This window comes from Microcaecilia unicolor, chromosome 6 (assembly GCF_901765095.1).
Source record: "Microcaecilia unicolor chromosome 6, aMicUni1.1, whole genome shotgun sequence".
NCBI classification, from domain to species: domain Eukaryota; kingdom Metazoa; phylum Chordata; class Amphibia; order Gymnophiona; family Siphonopidae; genus Microcaecilia; species Microcaecilia unicolor.
Genome location: NC_044036.1, coordinates 333708274 through 333735797, shown reverse-complemented (window position 1 = coordinate 333735797; position 27524 = coordinate 333708274). Strand labels below are relative to the sequence as shown.

Here is a 27524-nt window from a genome sequence, read left to right as displayed (position 1 = left end):
ACTCAAGGTGAGGTTGCACCATGGAGCGAAACAGAGGCATTATAATATTCTTGGTCTTATTTTGCGTCCCTCTCCTAATTCCTAGCATCCTGTTTTCTTTTTTGGCCACCGCCACACACTGGGCAGAAGATTTCAGCGTATTGTAATGACTCCTAGATCTTTTTCTTGAATGCTGACTCCTAAAGTGGACCCTGGCATCAGATAACTATGTTTCGGATTATTCTTCCCATTGTGCATCACTCTGCATTTGTCTACATTAAATTTCATCTGCCATTTGCCTGCCCAGTTTCCTAAGGTCTTCCTGCAATTTTTCACAATCTGCATGCATTTTGACAACTTTGGATAGTTTTATGTCATCTGCAAAGTTAATCACGTCACTCATAGTTACGATTTCCAGATCATTTATAAATATGATAAATAGCAAAAGTCCCAGTACAGATCCCTGCGGCACTTCACTATTCACCCTACTCTATTGAGAAAAATGGCCATTTAACCCTACCCTCTGTTTTCTGTCCAATAATTAATTCTTTATCTAGAGAAGGACATTGCCTCCTATCCCATGACTCCTTAATTTTCTCAGGAGTCTCTCTTGAGGTACTTTGTCAAAAGCTTTCTGAAAATCTAGATACACTACATCAACCAGCTCACCTTTATCAACATATTTATTCACGCCTTCAAAGAGATGAAGCAAACTGATGAGGCAAGACCTCCATTGGCTGAATCCATGCTGACTCTGTCCCATTAAACAATGTTTGTCTCTGTGTTCCGTACTTTTATTCTTTATAATTGTTTCCATTATTTTGCCCGGCACTGAAGTCAGGCTTACCGGTCTGTAATTTCCCGGATCACTCCTGGAACCCTTTAAAAAAATCGGCATCACGTTGGCCATCCTTCAATCTTCAGATACTATGGATGATTCTAATGACAAGTTACAGATCACTAACAGCAGATCGGCAATTTCATGTTTGAGTTTTTTTTCAATCCCCTGGGATGTATAACATCTTCAGCTTGGAGAAAAGGCGGCTGATAGAAGTCTACAAGATAATGAGCGGAATAGAGCGGACAGATGTGAAGCGTTTGTTTACACTTTCAAACAACAACAGAACCAGGGGACACAAGATGAAGCTAGAATATGGTAGATTTTAAACAAATAGGAGAAAGATTTTCTTTACTCAGCGTGTAGTTGGACTCTGGAACTCGTTGCTGGAAAATGTAGTCACAGCTGCTGGCCTTACGGAATTTAAAGGGGGTTTGGACAGATTCCTGAGGGAAAAGTCCATTGAACATTATTAAGAATTAAGTTTTTTTTTGGGGGGGGGGGGGGGGGTGCCGGGTTCTTGAAGCCTGGATTAGCCGCTGTTGGAGACAGGATTCTGGGTTTGATGGACCCTTGGTCTTTTCTCGGTATGGCGGTGCGTATGTACTTATGAATTAACGCTCTTTAACTTGTCAGTTTGGCTTAGTACATCTTCCCAGTTCACTGAGATTTCTTTCCGTTCCTCTACATTTCCTATATGGGTCTATCTCTTACATCTTCTTCCATAAAGACCGAAGCAAAGAATTAATTTAATCTCTCCGCTATGGCCTTGTCCTCCCCGACTGCTCCTTTTGCTTCTTCCTGATCTAACGGTCCCACAGATTCCCCCACAGGCTTCCTGCTTCTGATGTACCTGAAAAAAGTGGTAATATGAGTTTTCATCTCTGAGGCAAGTTTTTCTTCATATTCTCTTTTAGCCTGACAGTGATTATGTTGATTCTTATTTTCTTCATTCGGATCCTTTTTCTATTTTTTGAAGGATGCTCTTTTGACTCCAATAGCCTCTTTTACCTCACCTCTTTTTTTTTTTTACTTTATTTATTGATTTTAAAGCAACGTAATATTTCTAAAAACATATAACAGCATATAATATGGCTATCTGTTAATGATGTGGCACAAAGTTCAAGCTTTAAAACTATGGGGGAAAGGGTATGGAGACTAGTTAATAAAGTTTGCTTTAATTCTATCTTTATCAATAACCTACAATTCTTCTTTTAACCCCCCATTTTTAAGTTACCAAAGCACAGAGCAAAATAATGGTCACTTACCCAGAGAAATGTCCTCTTCTCTCAGAACTTCTCAGAAAAAAAAAGTTAAGTGGGACCTTTCCTCTCTATATCATTTTGATTCTAAGATAACTATTTCAAACAGACCCTTTGAAGTTAACCCAGTAATCAGATTGCCCTTAGGAACCTTTGCAACTATTTTACTTCCTCACACCTTAACACCTAATTCAGGTCAGTAGCAGCAGGCAAAGAACAGAAAATAACTTTTCTTTTAGCTTGAGCCTTGCTACTATCCTTTATTTTATTTAAATGTTTATTAATTTTCTCAATAATATAATACATTCAATCAAAGAATCAAGGAAAGAGGAAAACACAATACAGGTCTTGAAAACCTCCCTACAGGAACAATTGAGAAAGACCTTCAGCCCGACGATCAATTCCCTGCACTGTTCCAAAACAGCGCCCTAAAAATAGCGCCAGAACAGCGTAGGGACTTAACTCCCCAATGATCAATGCTAATAACATGCTAATTTAGGTGCATTATTAGCATTGATCATTGGGGGAAAAGTGCACGAGGATTGTGCCTGGGCATGCACTCAGTCACAATCCTCTCACACTTGTTTGACAGGTCTGGGCTGTCAAAAGCCTGGACCTGTCAAACACAGGAGATGGGGGTCCGTGGGACCCCTGGATCCTCCAATTGCTGAGGCCCTGGTGGCCTAGTACCCCAAGTCTCCACACACCCCCAGTCTCCCAACCCCCCCTGACACAGTGGATCTCCAGCCCCCCCAAACTCCCCGACATGAAAAAAAATTCCTGGTTGCCCAGTGGGCTGCAAACCCAACTCCCCACCTGCCTTGGTGGTCTAGCGGCCCTCTCTCCCCCGTACCTCCATGTGATGCAGGAGGGAGTAGCACTCCCTCCTCTTCCAGTGCTGCCTCCAAAATGACGGCAGCATGCCCACTGCATCCTGGGATGCACTGGGTGGGACTTCCCTACCATATAAGGGAGAAACTCGAGTTACAGCTGGGCACACCTACTCTCTGCATACCAGCGCTAGAAAATGAAAACTATTTTTCTAGCACTGGAAACGGCGCACAGCAAAACCGGAACTACAATGGGCGAGCCTGGTGGTACGTAAGTACATAAATATTGCCATACTGGGACAGACCAAAAGCCATCAAGCCCAGCATTCTGTCACAAATACCTGGCAAGATCCCAAAAAAGTACAAAACATTTTATACTGCTTATTCCAGAAATAGTAGATTTTCCCCAAGTCCAATTTAATAACGCTCTATGGACTTAGGAAGCCATCCAAACCTTTTTAAAACTCTGCTAAGCTAACCGCCTTTACCACATTCTCCGGCAACGAATTCCAGAGTTTAATTACACGTTGAGTGAAGAAAAATGTTCTCCGATTCGTTTTAAATTTACTACTTTGTAGCTTGATTTCGTGGCCCCTAGTCCTAGTATTTTTGGAAAGAGTAAACAAGTAATTCACATCTACCCGTTTGACTCCACTCATTATTTTATAGACTTCTATCATATCTCCCCTCAGCCATCTTTTCTCTAAGCTGAAGAGCCCTAGCTGCTTTAGCCTTTCCTCACAGGGAAGTCATCCCATTCCCTTTATCATTTTCGTTGCCCTTCTCTGCATCTTTTCTAATTCCACTAGAATCTTTTTTCAGATGCGGCGACCAGAATTTCACACAATATTCGAGGTGTGGCCGATTCATTGCACACTACCTCGGTGGTAGCCTTACTGCCTGTTGATAAAAGGTCCCCTTAAGTGCCTAGGGTCCACCAAAGGAATGATCCTGCCCTTAATAGGTGAGCTTTGGAGACCTCCCAGAACCTGAGAGACCTCAAAAGTTTCAGCTTTCTGCAGGATCTATTTTATTAAAATATCAGAGAGACTTTTTAATACAAATCAGGACCTGTAAAGTCCCTTTTTGCAGAGGGTGTCTAGGTAGGAGCTGGAATGTCCAGGTCTTAATGTTCTGAATTCACCAAGCATTTTACAAAAATGCAGAGTCTTTTGTAAACTATATGCTCGGATGCAAGCAAATTACACTTTTTTTTTTTACTTACAACTTTTTAATATTACAATCACAGGCCATTGCATAAGAAATAAACTCCAAGGAAAATCAAAATCACACTTCCTAACATTAGAAACGTTTGCCCACAACAAATAAAGAAAATAAGGGGAAACATTTCCAAAAAAGGAAATATTGAATTTAAATTAAAACACACATGACAAAAACTGCAGCCCACCTCAGTATCCAATCCTAGGAAGTGCTAATTAAGGGGCCCTTTTTATCAACGAGCGATTAGGGTTTGTGCCAGCTTGGCGTTCGGTGATTCGGCTTTACCAGAAGCCCAACCGTAGTTCAGGCTTTCCTGCATGCCATTTCTGGTGCTAGAAAATACACTAGCATTTTTAGTGCCAGGGTGTGCCCCATGGTAATCGGGCAGTGTCACATGCTGCCCGATTACCACCAAAGTCTTCACCGCCTCCTAAACATGGAAGCAGTAAGGGCTCCAGCATTAAATGGCTACGTGGCGATCTTTAATTACGGCACAGCCATTTACTGCCTCCTGTTGAAAAAAGCCACTTTTACCGGCAGCGGTAAAAGGTGGCTTAAGCACGTGGCAATCTCATGTGCTGACATCACCACAAGCCACCTTTTTACCGCCATCTGGTATAAGGGCCCTAAGTCTGAACTTTCAATTTCTCCTTAGAGACTATAAATTCTAAGAGGTCCTTTTACCAAGCTGCAGGAAAAGATGGCCTTAGCGTGCCCTTACGTGGGTTTTTTCCGCCGCGCTAAGGCCATTTTTCCCACAGCCAGAAAATGGTCAATTTTCTATTTCTCTAATTAATAGCCATGCGCTGTTGCCATTAGCATGCGGGCCATTAACAAAAATTAGTACATGAGTACTTAGTGCCGTTCATTTTGTAGGCGGTAAGGTCTAATCCTGTGCCAATCAGCATGCAGTAATGTAAATGCACTAACTGATTAGCGCAGAAACGCACCCTCTCAGGCCAGACACATCCTTCTACAGAAAAAAAGAAAAATATTTTGAGCATGCAGTTTGTGGGTGCAGATTGGAATCATATCCACGGTATGCCTGTGTCCCGCGGTAAACCCTTTTAAGCTGTGGTAAGATCAGGGAATACGCTTACAGTATCTTTGAGCCTGATAATTAATTCCTATGTCTAAAATATAACCGGAGGACAAACTGCAGTTTTGCTGTGGGAGATGGTGTAGCAGGATCTTGGAGGATTAGCTGCTGGGGGGGGGGGGGGGGCAGGGTTTGGCTCTCTAGAGTTGTGGTGGCCTGTTGGGGTGGCAGGATAGGGGACAGAATTGTGGAGTTTTGCTGTGAGAGGAGTACTGAGATTTTAGGGGTTGTACTGCTTGGGAGGAGGTATAGAGGGATTTCTGGAGTTGTGCCTTTTTTGGGGGGGGGGCGTGGGGATGGTGTAGAGGGATTTCAAGGGTTTAGCTGCCGTTAAGGGGTGGCAAATAGGGCAATACCAGCTCTGGGGGTGGGCAGCATGAGGCGGGGTCTTTGCATTGTGCTCCTTGGGGGAGGGTATGTAAAGGGACTTCGGGGTTCATGCTGCTTGGGGGGGGGTATAGAGGGATTTCTAGAGTTGTGCCTTTTTGGGGGGTGGCATGGGGATGGTGTAGAGGGATTTCTGGGTTTAGCTGCTGTTAAGGGGTGGCAAACAGGGCAATACCAGCCCTGGGAGGGGGGAGTTGTGGAGGGTTTTCTGGGTTTAGCTGTGGTTAAGGGGCGGCAAACAGGGCAAAACCAGCCCGGGGAGGGGGGGGGGCGGTGTGAGGCAGGGTCTTTGCGCTGTGCTCCTTGGGGGAGGGGTATGTAAAGGGATTTCGGGGGTCGTGCTGCTTGGGGGGGGGGGAGGTATAGAGGGATTTTTGAAGTTGTACTGGGGCGGGACAGGAGATGGATGTCTGGAGTTTTGCTGCAGTAGAGTACGCAGACTATGGGGGGTCTTTTACGGTCATCTTTGGGTTTTTGCTGGCGGGGACGACGTAGGCAGATCTCTGAGCTGTTGCTGCTGACCGGAGACAGAAAGAAAGAACGTTCCCAGACGGGGCGGGGCAAAGGGAGGAGCAAAGGACGGCCCCGCCCCTGTCTCCCCGGTGTCCGCGGGCTGCTGCTACTGGTGCTCCAGTCTCCCCGGTAACCGTCTCCCGGGACAGCGAAGACGAAGAGAGAGAGAGATCCCGGAGCGTGTACGGAGCGCCACTGCCCAAGGTAACGGGGAGGAGGGGGCGAAATAACCGCAAAGCCCAGGGTCGGGGGCTCCGTCCGCCGCGTTCCGCTTCCCTGGACTCGGAGGCTGAACCCTGGCGGCTGCAGCGGGAGGCGCTGGGTGTGGCTGGGGCTCCGTCTGTCCGTGTCAAGGGCGGAATCTTAGACCCTTGTTGTGCAGCTTTTGACCTTCACCATCTCTCTTTCCCGAGGGTTTTTCTCTGGCTCCATCTCTGTTCCGGCCTCCCACGGCCACGTCCAGCTTTTCACTTTCTGCTTTGCTTTTGGTTTTCTTCCCTGGATCCGTTTTGCCTCTTGCACTTTCCCCCAGTGTAATATGCTGTGAATGGCGCTCTTTTGCAAATGCTTTTCGTGGTGATAAGCTGCGCTGGTTTCGAGCTGCAACAAGTAATTTAATGAGAAATCATGAATCATTTCATCCAGACCCTCTTGAGCTATTTGGATTATTGAAGACTACCTGTAATTGTAATGGAGCATTTCTTTTTATCCTTGGCCAGCCTGACATTAGATTTTACGGTGCTAACGACGCTCCAGTGGTTTGAATGACCTCGTATGTTTAGCTAAGAGCAAGGCTTTTTTGAGGGGGTACTTGGGGGTACTGAGTACCGGCACCTTTTCCATTGGCTGCTAAAATTGACCCATGGTCTCTAAGTTTTAATGAAAGAGCTCAGGCTCTACACACCAATTCTGCCTTGTCTTAGATTCTGTGACTGGTTGCAGGGGGGCCTAGCTATTGTGGGGTGGGTCCCTCAGTGATCACCCCCACCCCTGAAGGGTGGCCTCGCATTTGAGTACTGGCACCTTTTTCACTAGAAAAAGTGCACTGGCTAAGAGTATTTGGAAATATTGCAAGAGACATATTTGTAGTCACCTCTGGTGGACAGAGCTGCAATCAGATTTTGCTTCTGAAGAATAGGGGCATAATTTCATTTCCCCATTGTACTGAACTGTGAAAACTGTAGGCTAGAAATATTTTAAATAAAATTAAAATAAATAGCTTGGCTAAGGTCAGACATTTACTGGCAGAGCTGGGATTCTGGGAATAGAACTTCTAACATAGTAACATAGTAAATGACGGCAGAAAAAGACCTACACGGTCCATCCAGTCTGCCCAACAAGATAAACTCACATGTGCTACTTTTTGTGTATACCCTACCTTGATTTGTACCTGTCCTCTTCAGGGCACAGACCGTATAAGTCTGCCCAGCACTATCCCCGCCTCCCAACCACCAGTCCCGCCTCCGGCACAGACCGTATAAGTCTGCCCAGCTCTATCCCCACCTCCCAACCACCAGCCCTGCCTCCCACCACCGGCTCTGGCACAGACCGTATAAGTCTGCCCAGCTCTATCCCCGCCTCCCAACCACCAGTCCCGCCTCCGGCACAGACCGTATAAGTCTGCCCAGCTCTATCCCCACCTCCCAACCACCAGCCCTGCCTCCCACCACCGGCTCTGGCACAGACCGTATAAGTCTGCCCAGCACTATCCCCGCCTCCCAATCACCGGCACTGGCACAGACCATATAACTCTGCCCAGCTCTATCCCCGCCTCCCAACCACCAGTCCCGCCTCCGGCACAGACCGTATAAGTCTGCCCAGCTCTATCCCCACCTCCCAGCCACCAGCCCTGCCTCCCACCACCGGCTCTGGCACAGACCGTATAAGTCTGCCCAGCACTATCCCCGCCTCCCAATCACCGGCTCTGGCACAGACGATATAACTCTGCCCAGCTCTATCCCCGCCTCCCAACCACCAGTCCCGCCTCCGGCACAGACCGTATAAGTCTGCCCAGCTCTATCCCCACCTCCCAACCACCAGTTGGCTCATTTCTCCAGATCAAACGAGCACTTTGTGGCTGGGGTCCTAGCACAGGGATGGACCTATCAACTGGATGTGGCCTCTTTCAGCTGAGACTGAGACCCTATACAATATGTGGGGTAGGGTCTTGTCACCCAGCTCCACTGGCAGGACATTATGTCCAGCCATTGCAAAAGAAGAAAGGTTAAAGGTAAACTTTTGCTTAAGAATTCACAGGAAACGTACAGTACAGTATAAATCACAAAACTGGGTGAATGGGTCCAATTACTAGAGTAGAATGGATAAACATAAATTGATTGTTTACACTTTCAAAAAGTACACAGACTAGGGGACGCTCAATGAAGTTACATGGAAACACTTTTAAAAAAGCTAGGAGAAATGATTTTTTTTCACTCAACGAATAGTTAAGCTTTGGAGCTTGTTACTAGAGGATGTGATAACAGCAGTTAGTTTATCTGGGTTTAAAACAGGTTTGGACAAGTTCCTGGAAGAAAAGTCCTTAATCTGCTATATGAGGAAAACTGGAATCTACAGCATGGAATCTTGCTACTTTTTGGGATGTTGTAATCCTGCTCCATTATAGGATTCTGCCAGGTACTTGTGACCTGGACTGGCCACTGTTGGAAGCAGGTCTTACCCAGTGTGGTTATTCTTACGTTCTTATTAAACCATCTAGTACAGGCCAGCAGTCTGTCTAATAAAGTTCTACACATGATACAGTGCAACATTATCCGGATATCCAGTTATCTGGACCGGTTCACATTGGTGTAGCTACGGGTGGGCCTGAGTGGGAACAGATCCAGCCAACAGCTCCGCATCACTCCCCTGTCTCCCTCTTCATCGCCGGTAGCCCAGCATACTGAATCTACCCCATTGTACTTTCCCGGTGATTCATCCTCGCGGCCTGTGTTGGCCCCTCAGGATATGATGTCAACAAGAGCAGGGACAGAGCAGAGAAAATCCCCACCCTTTCCTTTTCCTCCCAACTCTCATAAGCACATAAGCACCGCCACGCTGGGAAAAGACCAAAGGTCCATCAAGCCCAGCACTCTGTCTCAGACAGCGGCCAATCCAGGCCCCAAGAACCTGGCAAAAACCCAAAATTTAATAGCGATCATGTGCAAAGTTTTTTTACAGTACAGTGCTGTGTTTATTTTTTCTAGCAACAAGAAAAATAAAAAATATCGTCAAAGCGAAAAAGGGTTTTTCTGTCATTAAAAGACAAGATGGGCGTTGTGGAGAAGTTAAGAAAGGGAGAGTCGGGGAAAAATTTCTTGAAAAAGAGAAAAGGGAGTCCAGAAAAAAAACATGAAAAGGTCAACTAATGAACAGGTAGATAAAGCTTTATTATATCTGTGGTTTTTGCTAAATAAAGATCATTGAACCATCCAATTTCTGGACCTCTATTAACCAAAAAGGCAATGATTTTCAATCAGCAACTTAAAAACATGAGAACATAAGAGTAGTCATACTGGGTCAGACCAATGGTCTATCTAGACCAGTATCCTGTTTTCCAAACAGTGGCCAAGCCAGGTCACAAGTACCTGGCAGAAACCTAAATCGTGGCAACATTCCATATAGAACCCCAAAGAATAGCAAGATTCTGGAATCCTAAAGAGTGACAAGATTCCATGCAGAATCTAAGAGTAGCAACATTCCATACTACAAATCCCAGGGAAAGCAGTTGCTTCCCATGTCTGTCTCAATAGCAGACTATGGACCTTTCCTCCAGGAATTTGTCCAAACCTTTTTTAAACCCAGATATGCTAACCACTGTTACCACATCCTCCAGCAAAGTGTTCTAGAGCTTAACTATTCATTGAGTGAAAAAAATATTTCCTCCTATTTGTTTTAAAAGTATTTCTGTGTAACTTCCTCGAGTTTCTCCTAATCTTTGTACTTTTGGAATGAGTAAAAAATCGACTTACTTCTACTTGCTCTATACCACTCGGGATCTTGTAGGCCTCAATCATGGGGATTCCGAATTCAAAGCCAGCACTGGATAGCTTTGAAATTTTAAACACCGCCATGGAATTAGGCAGATCGATATTCATGGTGAAAAACTTTCTGCAAATTTACCAATGGTTAATGAATTTTTTATACAATTTAATGATCTTATCAAAGAACTATGAACGTGATGGGGTTTATAATGCAGACGAAACGGGTCTGAATTGGAAATCACTTCCCAGTAAATCTCTGGTTAGTCGTAAGGAGCAACTGGTTCCTGGGTTCAAGTCATCCAAAGAAAGTGTCACATTGTTGGTTGGGGGGAAATTCAACCAGAAGTAATATTATTGCTGATTGGAAAATGTAAAAATCCTTGTGCTTTCAAAAATGTACATAAGCTACAGCTGTTATACAGAAGCCCAAAAAAAGCCTGGATGAGTTGCGAAGTTTTCCTTGACTGGTGCGATACTTGCTTCATACCAGAAGTGAAAAGAGTGGAGGAGTGGCCTAGTGGTTAGGGTGGTGGGCTTTGGTCCTGAGGAACTGAGTTCAATTCCCACTTCAGGCACAGGCAGCTCCTTGTGACTCTGGGCAAGTCACTTAACCCTTCATTGCCCCATGTAAGCCGCATTGAGCCTGCCATGAGTGGGAAAGCGCAGGGTACAAATGTAACAAAAATAAAATAGATACTATTGGAGATTCTAAATGGAATGTTGCTATTCCACTAGCAACATTCCATGTAGAAGGCTGCGCAGGCTTCTGTTTCTGTGAGTCTGACGTCCTGCACGTACGTGCAGGATGTCAGACTCACAGAAGCAGAAGCCTGTGCGGCCACATTGGTGATCTGCAAGGGCCGACTTCTACATGGAATGTTGCTAGTGGAATAGCAACATTCCATGTAGAATCTCAAATAGTAGCAGCAGTGGAGGAGTGGCCTAGTGGTTAGGGTGGTGGACTTTGGTCCTGGGGAACTGAATTCGATTCCCACTTCAGGCACAGGCAGCTCCTTGTGACTCTGGGCAAGTCACTTAACCCTCCATTGCCCCATGTAAGCCGCATTGAGCCTGCCATGAGTGGGAAAGCGCAGGGTACAAATGTAACAAAAATAAAACAGATACTATTGGAGATTCTACATGGAATGTTGCTGCTATTGGAGATTCTACATGGAATGTTGCTATTCCACTAGCAACATTCCATGTAGAAGGCTGCACAGGCTTCTGTTTCTGTGAGTCTGACGTCCTGCACGTACGTGCAGGACGTCAGACTCACAGAAGCCTGTGCGGCCACATTGGTGATCTGCAAGGGCCGACTTCTACATGGAATGTTGCTAGTGGAATAGCAACATTCCATGTAGAATCTCAAATAGTAGCAGCAGTGGAGGAGTGGCCTAGTGGTTAGGGTGGTGGACTTTGGTCCTGGGGAACTGAATTCGATTCCCACTTCAGGCACAGGCAGCTCCTTGTGACTCTGGGCAAGTCACTTAACCCTCCATTGCCCCATGTAAGCCGCATTGAGCCTGCCATGAGTGGGAAAGCACAGGGTACAAATGTAACAAAAAGATTTCAGCTTCATACAGGAAAAGAAAGATGGAAATGTCATTTTTATTGTTGGACAATGTGCTGTCATATCCCCATGGCTGAAAGCTTAGAGTGAGAGGAAGGTAGATTCAAACCCTCCGATATTCAAAACCATTTAACAAGCATGGAATGGCACCTGGCTGGTTAAATGGTACATAGCTGACTATCCGGCGATATTCAGTGGGGAGTAACCGGCCATCTCCTGCTGAATATTGCTGTTTAACCGGCTCTCCGCAGATTTTTAGAGCCAGTTTAGCGGCTGTATTTGGCTGTGTGAAAACGTAGGATATCTTTGGCTGATTTAAAAATAACTGGCTAGCGCTGAATATCGGCTTGGCCGGTTATCTTTAAACCGGCCAAAAATAAACTGGATATTGAATGCTGGAAACCAGAAACAGCTCAGCATTATATATCCGGGCTTAGCGCCAGCCACTGGAGTTTGCCAGTCTAACTCCCGTAATCTGAATATTGGCCTCAAAGTGCCTTTCCTGCCTCCAAATGTGACATCTGTAATGCAGCCAATGCCTCGGGGTGTTGTTATCTCCTTGAAACGACTTTACAGGAAATAATTGTTACAAAAACTGATATTGGCTGATATTGAAGATAAATGGGGCATTATCCAATTCGTAAAAGAATTGAATATAAAGGATTATTTGTATATGGTTGCTGACGCTTGGAATTTAGTTAAAAAGTGAACCCTAAGAAATGCGTGGAACATTATTCTAAACAAATCAGAATAATACGACGAAGAAGAAGATGATCATATCCTTAAAAACACTGTTAAGGATGTTCCACGGGTTTCTGGATGCTCCAATTGTGATGTAGTGAATGGATATGCAGCGACGCTAATGATCCAGGACTAAAATACGAGCTGACGCATGCCACCACCTTCTCTTACATGAGCACGCAGCTATGGAATGCATCACCTACAGACCTGAAAACAATTGACGAAATAATTAACTTTTGCAAATCTCTCAAGACGTATCTCTTCTACAATGCATACAATGAGAATCCAGCACCTCACTAATCCACTTCACCAACCCACCCAGTTATGAAAGTCCACCTTCTATACTTACCCCTAATCACTTCCTTCTTTCTTCCCTTACTTAATCTCTGCACATCACTAATTGTATCTGATATCCTGGAATGACAATGTCATAACAAAACTATGTAAGCCACATTGAGCCTGCAAATAGGTGGGAAAATGTGGGATACAAATGCAATAACTACATCAGATCATAACACGAGGAGTCAGAAACTGATGGTGATCACCAGGTTAATGCTGATGTGGGACCAACACATGCAGAAGCTTTAAAATGTTTAAATGCAGCGAAGGCTTGGCTGGAAAAGCAGGAAGAAAGCAGTGTGACCCAGCTCTTTGTCTGAAGAGATTACGTGATCTTGCAGCAGAGAAACGAAAGTCAGCACTGAAGCGTTTCTTAAATGGAAATTCAGAAGTGTGTGTACGAACTGTACTGTACTTTGCTGTTTGTTTCCAATTTTATGTTGAAAACACAAAATAATGTTCAACATACAATGCTCTGAATGTGTGCTCTTTTTAAAAAGGTAGGCCCAGTCTTTTCTAAAAGGTTTGTTCGATCATCCGAATTTTCCATTATCCGGACTGCCCTCGGCCAAGGTTAGTCTGGATAATCAGCATCCTGCTGTGTTTGGAAATGCAATGATTTTATTTTGTAGTTGATGTTCCATCTTGCGGATGTCTCAGCGCCTTCTCCACAATCAGGTCTGTAGTGCAGTAATATCAAACCGATGTTTTTTCTCCAGTGTGTATGCAGAAAGTCTTTATATGCAGGAGTAGCCTAGCGGGCTTTGATCCTGGGGAACTGGGTTTGAATCCCACTGCAGCTCCTTGTGACTCTGGGCAAGTCACTTAACCCTCCATTGCCCCAGGTACAAATAAGTACCTGAATATATGTAAATCGCTTTGAATGTAGTTGCAGAAAACACAGAAAGGGGGGTATATTAAGTCCCATTTCCCTTTCCGTACTTGAGATTCTATATAGACTGCTGCTAGTGGAGGAGTAGCCTAGTGGTTAGTGCAGTGGACTGTGATCCTCAGGAACTGGGTTCAATTCCCACTGCAGCTCTTTGTGACTCTGGGCAAGTCACTTAACCCTCCATTGCCCCAGGTTCAAAATAACTACCTGTATATACCATGTAAACCACTTTGAATGTAGTTGCAAAAAACCACAGAAAGGTGGTATATTTTATTTTTGTTACATTTGTACGCTGCAATTTCCCACTCATGGCAAGTTCAGTGCAGCTTACATGGAATAGGGCAATAGAGGGTTAAGTGACTTGCCCAGAGTCACAAGGAGCTGCCTGTGCCTGAAGTGGGAATCAAACTCAGTTCCTCAGTTCCCCAGGACCAAAGTCCACCACCCTAACCACTAGGCCACTCCTCCACTGTTGCTACTATTTGAGATTCTACATGGAATGTTGCTATTCCACTAGCAACATTCCATGTAGAAGTCGGCCCTTGCAGATCACCAATGTGGCCGCGCAGGCTTCTGCTTCTGTGAGTCTGACGTCCTGTCAGACTCACAGAAACAGAAGCCTGCGCAGCCTTCTACATGGAATGTTGCTAGTGGAATAGCAACATTCCATGTAGAATCTCCAATAGTAGCAACATTCCATGTAGAATCTCCAATAGTATCTATTTTATTTTTGTTACATTTGTACCACCACCCTAACCACTAGGCCACTCCTCCACTGTTGCTACTATTTGAGATTCTACATGGAATGTTGCTATTCCACTAGCAACATTTCATGTAGAAGTCGGCCCTTGCAGATCACCAATGTGGCCGCGCAGGCTTCTACATGGAATGTTGCTAGTGGAATAGCAACATTCCATGTAGAATCTCAAATAGTATCTATTTTATTTTTGTTACATTTGTACCCTGCGCTTTCCCACTCATGGCAGGCTCAATGCGGCTTACATGGGGCAATAGAAGGTTAAGTGACTTGCCCAGAGTCACAAGGAGCTGTCTGTGCCTGAAGTGGGAATCAAACTCAGTTCCTCAGGACCAAAGTCCACCACCCTAACCACTAGGCCACTCCTCCACTCCATATGAAGCCCCATTCCCTTTCCCTCTTTATGGATGCTGCTGACTTTCCCATGTGTCTGTGCAGTGCTGTGTGTGCCTGGTGGCACTGTAGAAATGATAAAGAAACGTAGGTATGGAAAATGAGGCACAAGGCACGCCACTGAAAGAACTGGCCACATGCTGTGCCTTTCTGAAGTGGTTGTGATTGTAAATGACATGGTGTATTATTTGTATGAAAGCACTGTGTAGTTTCAAATGATTATTCCTGTCTACAGTGGTGCTAATATGCCGACTAGAAACATTTCCTTTAGTTTGTAAACTGGGATCAGTATATTTCAAAATCTGAGAAAAATTAAAGATAGCAAAGTTGGATGCAACGCTGGAGATAAATTCCTGAAAAAGGTTTAAAATTTTTAAATGTTATTAAATATGAGCATCAAAAATGTGCTTCTAAAGGAAAGGAATCACCAAACAGGAAGTACCATTGTAAATTTAAGTCAAAAGAAAATTACTCAACCGTGTTTGGCGATCATCAAGTCCACCACCCATGGGGGGAGGAGGGAGAGGAGCAAACTCAAAGAAAAGAGGGGGAAAGGTAAAACGGAAAAACCTCGTTTGATGCAGCACTACTACTACTATTTAACATTTCTAGAGCGCTACAAAGTGTACGCAGCGCTGTACAAACACAGAAGAAAGACAGTCCCTGCTCAAAGAGCTTACAATCTAATAGACAAAAAGTAAAGCATTTAAATTTAAAGTATTTAAGCAGTCAAGCACAAGAGAACAGTCACAGAAGGACCGAAGATGTTGAAGGGTGGTCAGTGTGATCAGGTGTAACTCTGGTTAGAGTAGTGGGAGAAGGTGATAGAAGAATAGAAATGGGTGGGCTGATAGGGAGGTTATATAAGACATGTCACTCTAGGGGTGGGTGGGTAGAGGGGTAGGGTGGGCGGGACTAAGTCTAAAGCAGGAGAAGGTATTCTCTGCAGCCTATCTTTGAGATGGGAAATGCTCTCTGAAGCTGCTGCTATAAGTTGTTAGCATTGGAGATAAATGCCTAAAACAAGGGGTAGTAACTTTCCCAATGCTTTCCTCCTCTTGGCAGGTTTCTCTAAGAAATGGCTGCAGTCAGTGTGAAAGGTGTTGGAGTTTGGAGACAAACGAAAGCTCTGCTGTACAAGAATTACCTTGTTAAACGCAGGACCACAAAGAACAGCTTACAGGTTGGTGATGACTGGCTTTAGCTGGCTCCAAGAAGCATTTCCTTTTAAGGTTTTTGGGAGGAAATCGCTTTGCTTGCCTGCTTTATTTGTCAGAATTCTCTACGTCTTGAGGAAATTTTCAAGGACTACTTGGTGGAATAACAACTACTTTGTATTTGTTAACTAGCGTATAATTTACTACTAGTAAGCATAACGTGAACCTCGCTTGCAAGAAAATTGATTTGTGCATTATAGAGTTTTTTGGCATGGCAGAGCTTAGCCATCTCTCTGACCTCATGTTCACCTTTCTTTAAATTAGTCGCCTTGGGGCCCTTTTACTAAGATGCGTAGGCGCCTATGCGTGTCAAATTAGAACTATCGCCCAGCTACTGAGTGCCCCGGGCGGCAGGGGCGTAGCCAGACTTCGGCGGGAGGGGGGTCCAGAGCCCGAGGTGAGGGGGCACATTTTAGCCTCCCTCCCCCCCGCCGCCACCACCACCACCAACAACAACAACTTTGACCCCCCTGCAGACGACCCTCTCGACCCCCCCCCCACCCGCCGCCAACCCCTTGCCGCCGTCGCCTACCTTTGCTGGTGGGGGAACCCGACCCCCGCCAGCCGAGGTCCTCTTCTTCCAGCACAAGGCTTCGTTCTGCTTCTGTGAGTCTGACGTCCTGCACGTTGTACGTGCAGGACGTCAGACTCACAGAAACAGAACAAAGCCTTGTGCCGGAAGAAGAGGACCTTGGCTGGCGGGGGTCGGGTCCCCCGCCAGTAAAGGTAGCCGACGGCGGCGATGGGGGAGGGTTGGCGGTGGGAGGGGGTCGAGAGGGTCGTCGGTAGGGGGGTCCAGGGCCAAATCTATGGGGGCCCAGGCCCCCATGGCCCCACGTAGCTACACCACTGCCGGGCAGTAATTCTAATTTCTATGTGCGTCCCATACGCGCGGCAGAAAATAATTTCCATTTTGTACCGCATGGCGCTAATCGTGCGGTAATCGGCTGTGTTCACGCACGGATGATTACCGTAAGAAGAGTTAGAGAATAAGGGGACTAATTTAAAGAAAGTTGCACATGAGTTCAGCAAGGTAGTCCTGAGATGAGGCAGGGGACTTGGATGGCAGAAAGGGAGGGCTGTTGTTTTCAAACCTATCATTGGTAAAGAAAACCCTGCCAATTTCCATTTGCTAGTGACAGTGGAAATGGGGTTGACATTTGTTCTGTTGCTGTAAATGTCTGACTTTGCTTGGTGCTTCCAGAAATATTATTCTTTTATTTATTTAGTTGTTACAGTTGAACCCCGCATTTTCCCACCTATTTGCAGGCTCAATGTGGCATACATAGTACTGTCAAGGCATTTGCCAGTTCGATTGATAACAAATACAAGGTTATATTGTGGTCAAATGAGGTAGGTGTGAATCGGGTGTCATGAGGGTTGAAGGGAATGAAGATTGTAAATTGTCTAGTATGATATTGGTTATGCTGTGTTAAATTGGATGTTTAGTTTTGCTGTGCTTCTGTTTTGTCATATTTGTATTTTTCATTTTAATGTTTGTTTTGTAACTCACCTCAAACTATTTTGGTGGGGCATGTCATGAAATAAAGTAAAGGAAAGGAAAGTAGGATTTAAAACACCTCAGCTGGCTTTTAAAAAAGCACTAGCCATGGTGCTGAAATTGTGACCTGCAGTTCCTCATGTGCCTAAATTACATGGGCTTAGTTTACCATTGCCCAACCCTTTGAAAATGTAAGTTGTATCTGTAAACCTGTAACTTCCCTCCACTTCCAGCTACCCCTGCCCCTGGAATATTTGTGCAGATTAGTTTATACCAGTAATCCAGTTATGGGCCTATGTTTAAGTGGCTTTACATTTGTATTACACATAGAGGGGGCAGTCATTAGTCCATGTGCCATTGTACAAACCCTGCAGGTATTTTTAACATAGTAACATAGTAGATGACGGCAGAAAAAGACCTGCACAGTCCATCCAGTCTGCCCAACAAGATAAACTCATATGTGCTACGTTTTGTGTATACCCTACTTTGTTTTGTACCTGTCCTCTTCAGGGCACAGACCATATAAGTCTGCCCCCGCACTATCCCCGCCTCCCAAACACCAGCCCCGGCACAGACCGTATAAGTCTGCCCAGCAGTATCCCCGCTTCCCAACCACCAGTCCCGCCTCCCACCACCGGCTCTGGCACAGACCGTATAAGTCTGCCCCGCACTATCCCCGCCTCCCAACCACCAGCCCCGGCACAGACCGTATAAGTCTGCCCAGCACTATCCCCGCCTCCCAACCGCCAGCCCCGCCTCCCACCACCGGCTCTGGCACAGACCGTATAAGTCTGCCCAGCAGTATCCCTGCCTCCCAACCACCAGTCCCGCCTCCCACCACCGGCTCTGGCACAGACAGTATAAGTCTGCCCTGCACTATCCCCGCGTCCCACCACCAGCTCTGGCAGAGACCGTATACATATGGGATTTGAAGCAGTGATGTCAATTTAACCTATGCAGACAGCCTTTGCTTTCATTAAAGCCTCATGAAATTGCCCACCTGCTCTCTCTGCAGGTAAGTTTTCTGGGTAAAATAATGCACATAACTTTAAATTAACAAAACCACATACAGAACTGTCTTTTTGAGTCTGTGAGGATAAAAGTGTAGTTGTTTCTGACTGATGTGTGTGAATGTACTCACATACGGGACATGCCCTAATAAAAGCCCAGATTTCAGTCTTATTCTAATAACTCTTCTATTTAATTTTTGAGGCCTCTGACCCAGCGAAGCATTTAAAAACTTAACTCTTAAGATCAGAATTGCATGAGGCAGAGTTTAGTCGCCCGTCCTTTTCATTTGATTGTAAGCAGTCTGGTCTTTAGATGTAAGAAGTTATGGATTCTGGGCTTTATCTAGTAAAGATTTTTTCATAAGTACGTGGTGAAGGCGGTTAGCTTAGCAGAGTTTAAAAAGGGGTTAGACGGTTTCCTAAAGAACAAGTCCATAAACCACTACTAAATGGACTTGGGAAAAATCCACAATTCCAGGAATAACATGTATAGAATGTTTGTACGTTTGGGAAGCTCGCCAGGTGCCCTTGGCCTGGATTGGCCGCTGTCGTGGACAGGATGCTGGGCTCGATGGACCCTTGGTCTTTTCCCAGTGTGGCATTACTTATGTACTTATGTAGAGACCCCTGGATTTTATAAATAGCGCACAAATTTCCATGCGCAAAATTGCGTGCGATCCTTAGATGTGCGTACAGCTAAATTGGCTAGAGTGTGAACAGGGCTGGACTGATGGTGGTCGGGGCCTCCAGGCAGTAAGGGGTGGTCGGGGCACCCCCCCAGCCACTGCCTGCGGCCCCCCTCATGCACATCAGAGCCCCCCACTGCCGCAATTGCTGCCCTCTCCCACACACTACAGACTCCTGCAAGTGGGTTCTACCTTAAAGGTCCCTGAAGGTCTAGTGACCTGTTCGGGGGTAGCCAGGCAGGAGAGCATTCCGCTCTTTCCTGACCACTGCCACTAGTGTGCCTGGGGCTGGCGTGTTTTCAGAATGGCTGCCGAGACTTCCCGTGGCAGTCTCGTGAGTCATGGCAGTCTCATGAGACTGCTGCAGGAAGTCTCGGCAGCCATTTTGAAAACACAGATGGTTCCAGCCCTGGGCACACAAGCAGCAGCGGGCAGCAAAGAGTGGAATTTTTTCCTGCCCAGCTGCCCCAAAGAAGCCACTGGACCACCAGGGCCCTTCAAGGTACGACCACCAGTGGCGTTGGGCTACTGGGCAGATCCTCTGGGTCCTCGGGCACTGCCCAGTTGCCCCGAATGCTCAGTCCACCCCTGTGTGCCAATTAGCACCAATAATTGGGTGCTAACAGTCGACAGGAGTTAATTGGCAACATTTTGGATATGCGCACACATTTTGCTGCGTGCTGTTCTATAAAGTTTCACGTTCAAATCATAAAGCACGCAACTCAAAAGGGAGCTGTGACCATGGGTGTGGATGGGTGGGTCAGGGGCATTCACTGAAAATGTGCGCAGTATCACTGAATACCGGTAATCCGCACCTAACTTACGCAGCAGGATTTACACAAGGTTTCAGTTGGTGTGAATCCTCACGCCCAAAGTTTGGTGTGGAAATCGTCTCTAAGTGCTGTTCTGTAAACGACGCACAACTCGAAGAGCACTCTGGACAGATTTTTTCAGCGCCATTTACTGAATCTAGTCCAGGGTGGGGAAAAGTCCTTTTTCAATAAGGTCCCAATGCCTTGCAGCGTACAGCTGTTTTCTCAGGTTCAGGTACATGTGTTTCTGTTCAAGAGCCCCTTCGTAAAATTTTCATGCTCATTTACCTGTTTAATTTTATTTCTCTACCCACAGGAAATCCTTTTCCCGGTCATTCTTCTGTCGTTGCTGATACTGATAAGCTTAATGAGTCCGAGCAAGCAGTATAAATTGGTACCTAATACTTCCCTTGGTACCCTGGATAACTTTACAGACTCGCAGTTCACCATTGGATACACCCCAGTGACAAATGCTACACGACGGATCATGCACATTGTATCATCCCACTGCTTCGCAAAGGGTATGGTGTGGATTCAACAAACTTTCTAGCAATATGCTTGCTCTCTGGCTAGGCCTGCTGTGGCCCTCACACAAGCATGATTGTCTGGAAATATCTACATTAGCCTACTGTTGAAACGGAAGTCTTGTATGCAAATGTGCTGTATTTATTGTGAATATCCTGAAGATCAGCACTGTTAGCATCTTTTCTGAGACAGAAGTAAATGTCCCCTCCTTACGTTTTCTTTTTTTTATTTTTGTTTTATAAGAACTTTATTGGCAAAAGGTACGATGCAACAAGTAAATGCAACAAAGCAACCAGCATTGTTAATCAGATTCTCAGTCTTCCCCTCCCCCCTTGAAGGCCCAAGAAAGAACCCCACCTTAGTTCATAAACAAATCTCTGCTCACGATCAGTTGTTAGAAGTCGATTGCCATGTTTGATAACAGTCCCAGTTCTGAAAGTGTCCATTCTTGAGAGCTGTCAGCTCAGCCATTAAACACAAATCGTCCAATTTGCGCAAATATAAAGCCCATGTTGTTATCATTGGACTGTTCCATACTGCCACCAAGGCTACCCGGGCTGCTGTCGCCAGCTTATGTTGTGAAGACTTCATCCCGTAGGGCTTGTGATGTAATAAACAGTGTTCAGCCTTAAAGGGATAAGAAACTCCTAGAAGTTGCCTTCTCCCAATATGGAACATATCCCCCGGCATCCCACAGTTGCGCCAACAGAGACCAGACCCATAATTAAAAGTGTGCAGCAAGCATTGTAGTGTATAATACCAACGATACAACATTTTGTAGCCATATCTATGAAGACACTACTTACAGATGGTTTAAGCAAAAATTTAAAGCTTAGTTCCCATTTGTTCCCCTCATATGTAGCCCCCAAATATTGCTCCCTATTGGCGTCTATAAAAATCTATTGGTGAATATGCTAATAATACGGCTTGATAGAAATAGCTTCAGAACTTTTAGTACAAGAAGAGTGCTGGGCAGACTTCTATGGTCCGTGCCCTGAGAAAGGCAAGGACAAATTAAACTCGGGTATACAAGTAAAGTAAAATGAGTACCACGTAAAATGAGTTTATCTCGTTGGGCAGACTGGATGGTCCATTCAGGTCTTTATCTGCTGTCATTTACTATGTTACTCTTTGGGGTTCCACATGGAATGTTGCTACTAATTGGGATTCCAGAATCTTGTAACTGTTTAAGATTCCAGAATCTTCAGAACTTTTAGTGCAAGAACAGTGCTGGGCAGACTTCAATGGTCTGTGCCCTGAGAAAGGCAAGGACAAATCAAACTCGGGTATACATATAAAGTATCACATACCATGTAACTGAGTTTATCTTGTTGGGCAGACTGGATGGACCATACTGGTCTTTATCTACTGTCATTTACTATGTTTCTCTTTGGGGTTCTACATGGAATGTTGCTACTAATTGGGATTACAGAATCTTGTAACTCTTTAGGATTCCAGAATCTTCAGAACTTTTAGTACAAGAACAGTGCTGGGCAGACTTCTATGGTCTGTGCCCTGAGAATGGCAAGGACAAATCAAACTGGGGTATAAAGTATCACATACCATGTAAAATGAGTTTACTTTGTTGGGCAGACTGGGTGGACCATACAGGTCTTTATCTGTCGTCATTTACTATGTTACTATGTTACAGTAGGTATTTTTGTGCTCCTGGAGAGCTCACCATACAATATAAAGGGGTTATGGTGAGATGTGTACCTGGGACCTTTTATGTGAAGTCCACTGCAGTTCCCCCCTAGAGTTCCCCACTACTCTGTGGCGATGTCCGTGTGACCAGTCTACTGATAATGATGACCTCCAGACATTAAATCTAAAAAAGGAAGCCACACGAAGTGTGGAGGTGCACTTAATCCCCACGAAACAATACAGAGGGAAAAGGAGAAGAGTGGGGAAAAATAGGCTCTTTCCAATCAATTGGGGAGATGTATATTTGAAAAAAGTATAATATTTATTGTAACAGGTTGACTCAACACAGCCATGTTTTGGCTCCGTAACGCCTTCTTCAGGAGTCTTCCAACGGTATATCGAGTGCTTGAATGATTAATACTCCAAGATAAACCAGTTTCAAAGAAAATGCAGTTCCTTCTCTTCCAGAGCAATGGCAGAGATGCATACAGCAAGCGTGGCCGTAGTAGCACGTCCAAACCAATTACTACGGCCACGCTTGCTGTATGCATCTCTGCCACTGCTCTGGACGAGAAGGAACTGCATTTTCTTTGAAACTGGTTTATGTTGGAGTATTAATCATTCAAGCACTCGATATACCGTTGGAAGACTCCTGAAGAAGGCGCTACGGCGCCGAAACAGGGCCGTGTTGAGTCAACCTGTTACAATTAACATTATACTTTTTTTCAAATATACGTCTCCCCTATTGATTGGAAAGAGCCTATTTTTCCCCACTCTTCTCCTTGACCTCCAGACATTCCAATGACTGTTTTGGGGCATTTTTCTCTTGGAAGTTTTATTTTCCAAAATGGTCCCAAAAGAAGAATGCACTGAGCTCAAAACATCTAGGGAAAAAGCAGTTTCTGAACCAAAAAGATAGATGTTTTTCAGGTTCCAAAATGTCTATGTTCACCACTCGATTTTTGGACGTTTCTAGTAAAACGTCCAAAATCGGACTTAGACGTTTTATTGCAAATGCTCTTCTTGAAGGCTGCTTGCTAAATTCAGTAAATTTACCGTGAACTATCTGAGTTTAACCATGAATGCTCATTTTGTTTTGTAGAACTAAGCTTGGAAGAATACGCTGATGAAGAAGAATTGAATGATGCAAGTACTTCCAGTCCAAAGGAGTGGGTTGGCCTAGTTTTTAAGGATACGATGTCCTATAAGCTCCGATTTTTTCCGGTCTCTGTTCCAGATTCCACTGTTTACATCAGATCAAGTGGTATGGTCCATGAAGTGTTTTGATTTAGGTGCTTTTTTTGTGAAAATCCTTTTTCCCTTTCTCTTTCTTCTTTGCGAACCATGTGGGTCTCTTTCATTAAATGAAGGCTGGTTACTACCGTTTGCATCCTAGACTTTGAAGAGGCGACTGCAAGTTAATAGTATTTTGTGCTGCTTTAGACAAGTTTTGGATTTAGTTCATGTGTTTTCAGTAGGAGTTAGAGGCAAGTTACCTTCTGGTATAGGGGCTCATTTTAAAAACAGAAAAATGGCCAAAAAATGGCACAAAGAGGCAGATGGATGTGTTTTTGGCAAAAACATCCATATCGCTATTTTTGTTCGAAACTCATTTTTAAGGTGTTTTTCTATGTAGTTCATCTAAATCTCAAGGGAGTGTGTTTTGGGCGTAACTAGGGCAGGCTTATGATTTGGACATTTTTCTGCATTAATGGAGAACACTGGCTAGACCCGTTTTAATAACGACCAAGTGCCAAAAAGGTGCCCAAACTGACCAGATCACTGGAGGGATAAAGGCATGACCCCCCCCCCCCCCCCCTTAATCCCCCAGTGGTCACTGACTCCCTCTCTCTCCCCTAAGAGGTGAAGATGACAGTACATACCAGGCTCTATGACAGCTGCAAATATAATGGCCAGCAGGTTCATGGAGTAGCCTAGTGGTCACTGCAGTGGACTGTAGAGAAGGGGACCCAGGCCCATATCCCATTCTAACTGGTACACTTGTGGTGGAAAGCGTGAGTTCCCCAAAACCTACAAACTACCCACTGAACCCATATATAGGTGACACCCTCAGGCATGATGGATATTATAATGCTGCACAGTTGGGTAATGTACATTTGTTGCTATTCCTGGAGGGCTCACCATACACTACAAGGGGGTTATGAAGTGATGTGCACCTGGGACTTTTTATGTGACGTTCACTGTAGTGCCCCCTAGGCTGCTCCACTTCTCTGTTGGGATGTCCATGTGGCCAGTCTAGTAAGAATGCTGCCCCCCCCCCCCCCCCATATACATATATGAGTCTCAGAAGGAAATTGAAGACTCTACTTTTTGATAAACTCTAATCTGTTCTCCCTCCCCCCAGACCACTACCTCACACAGTCAGGCGACCTATACTGCCATTCCCCCACCTCCTTTAGCTACCTTGTTCTCTCCCTCCTTCCTGCCACCTGATGTATTCCTCTTCTAACCTTCCTCCTTGCAGGTTCTTACGGTGTAAACCGTCTCAAACCTCCTGCTGGGATGTGTGCGGTGCATAAGCCATGGATTAGATAAGATAAGATTAGATCCCAATGGCTTGCTTATATGTGTTTTTCACTTGGACATTTTGTGTTTGAAAATGGCTCTTAAAGAAAGATGCACAGAGCTCAAAAATGTTTAAAATAGGGCAATTATCGAACCAAAAAGAGAGACTTTTTTTGGTTCAAAAATGACCGTATTTGGCACTGGATTTTTGGACTTTTTTTTGCAAATTGAAAATGCCCCTCATAATCTAAGTTTGTACCCAAGACAGTGGAGGGTTAAATGATTTGCCCGAGGTCACAAGGAACCACAGTGAGATTTGAACCCTGACTTCCTTGGTTCCCAGCCCATTGTTTCGACCATTAAGCTACTCTTACAACTCTGTGGTCTCAACTGGAGAGTTTTAAAGGCCTGAGCTCAGACTATTAAATCGAAATTTGGAAAACATTCTGACCAGCTTTGCGCATGTGGAAGTGTATTTGGAATGCAGAGAGGACAAAGTAGGTCATAAACAGCCAGCCTGCTTGCGTTGCCTTGGTTGTAGTATTGAATTGCAGCCGTTTGAAAATGGCTCTTCGAGCCTGATGCTGGTGCATGGTTTGTGCTGGATAAAACCAAGGGTAAATGAGCCCCTGTGAATAGCTTTGAAGATGGCATGCACATTTGTATATCTTATATGTGAAATTCTAACGACATGAGAAATTATGACATGATCACGGTTATTCCGGCCTCAGCATTTCCTCCAGGAGGTTGGGGGGTGGGGGGGCAGATTCAAACTGTATTGGGATGAAAGCTGTATTTTAATACTGGCAGAAAATTGCAATCATTCACAGTGCAACAGTGAAAAAGCTTTTTAAAGCTTTTCCAGTTTGCCAAAATCAAGCCAACTTTCAAATGTTCTACAGGGCCACCGTTTCACCCCTGTGAGGCTTCATCAGGAACAAGTGCTGTCCGATCATAACGCCAGAATTTGTTTGCTCTCATACAACCCCCTCCTCAAAATGGCGGTTGGAGTTGCACTGTTGCACTGTAAATGATTGCACATAAAACTATGCACCTTGGTTCACAAAATCATCTACGGCAATGCCCCGGGATACATGACAGACCTCATAGACCTACCAACCAGAAACACAACAAGATCAACGCGAACATACCTAAATCTCCACCACCCAAGCTGCAAAGGACTCGGATACAAATCAACCTCTGCATCCAGCTTCTCTTATATAAGCACGCAACTATGGAACGCGCTACCAATAGCCATGAAAACAACATACGACCACCTAAACTTCCGGAAACTCCTAAAGACTAACCTGTTCGAAAAGGCATACCCTAACGATCCAACCTAAATACCTTAACCCCCGCAACTCAACAATATAAAAGCATACTGGACATAACCCAACTCTTCCTTCTTATGACCCCTAATGTGTCTACCATAACCTCACTTTGTATTGTCCCTACCGGTATTGGCGATCGCCTCTACTGCACTATGTAAGAAAGAGCACAGAATGTTGGGTATTATTAGGAAAGGGATGGAAAACAAACACAAGGATGTTATAATGCCGTTGTATCGCTCCATGGTGCGACCACACCTCGAATATTGTGTCCAATTCTGGTCGCCGCATCTCAAAAAAGATATAAAGGAATTGGAGACGGTGCAGAGAAGGGCGACAAAAATGATAAAAGGGATGGAACGACTTCCCTATGAGGAAAGGCTGAGAAGGTTGGGGCTCTTCAGCTTGGAGAAAAGGCGGCTAAGGGGTGATATGATAGAAGTCTACAAGATAATGAGCGGATTAGAGCGGACAGATGTGAAGCGATTGTTTACACTTTCAAACAACAAAACCAGGGGACACAAGATGAAGCTAAAATATGGCAGATTTAAAACAAATAGGAGAAAGTTTTTCTTTACTCAGCGTCTAGTTGGACTCTGGAACTCGTTTCCGGAGAATGTAGTGACAGCAGCTGGCCTTACGGAGTTTAAAGGGGGTTTGGACATATTTCTGAAGGAAAAGTCCATTGAACATTATTGGGGGGGGGGGGGGGGTTGCCGGGTCTTGAAGCCTGGATTGGCTGCTGTCGGAGACAGGATGCTGGGCTTGATGGACCATTGGTCTTTTCCCACTATGGTGGTGCTTATGTGCTTATGTAAGCCACATTGAGCCTGCAAATAGGTGGGAAAATGTGGAATACAAATGTAATAAATAAATGATAGAAGAAAGCACTGGTTTGAAAGTTTAACCGTGTCTCACCAAAGGCCATAGTCCTTTGGTTTCTGAGAGCTTTTCTCCAACACACATAAATATATTTCAGCGTTGTGTGAATGTTATATACTTGTGCAATTTTCTTACAGTATTAGATTACCTTACCAAGCATTAGTATTTACTGCATTTTGTATATCGATGAAAGCTGTATTTCCCTTTCACCTGCGGCCTTCACACCCAGGGCCGTGCCGACACGGTAAGCGAGGTAAGCATGGCAGGAGGGCGCCATCCTCTGGGGGGCGCCCCGCCGCACCATGCTTACCTCGCCCTCTTCTCCCCAGATCCTTGTCCTTTTTTTTTTTTTTAGTTTAAATTTACCTCTCTGGTGCGTGGCAGCGTAGCATTAGTGAGGAGGCGGCGCTCCCCCGCCCCGACGTGTCAGTCTCTTCCCTTTGCTCGGTTCCGCCTTCTTCTGACATCAGAAATGACGTCAGAAGAAGGCGGGACACTGAGCGAAGGGAAGAAGACACGTCGGGGCGGGGGAGCGCCGCCTCCTTCTCACTAACGCTACGCTGCCGCGCGCCGGAGAGGTAAATTTAAACAA

General features: G+C 45.1%; 1 protein-coding gene across 1 annotated transcript in view; it reads left to right on the top strand.

The window, feature by feature from the left end:
* The first annotated feature begins 6219 nt into the window (after positions 1–6219).
* Positions 6220–27524, top strand: part of ABCA5 (ATP binding cassette subfamily A member 5) — a 135692-nt gene continuing 114387 nt past the window's right edge. Inside the window, exons 1-4 of the mRNA XM_030208503.1 lie at positions 6220–6333; positions 15867–15984; positions 20344–20548; positions 23299–23460. Of these exons, the coding sequence (XP_030064363.1) occupies positions 15880–15984; positions 20344–20548; positions 23299–23460 (472 nt within the window). The 5' untranslated portion in view covers positions 6220–6333; positions 15867–15879. The remainder of the gene's footprint in view (positions 6334–15866; positions 15985–20343; positions 20549–23298; positions 23461–27524) is intronic.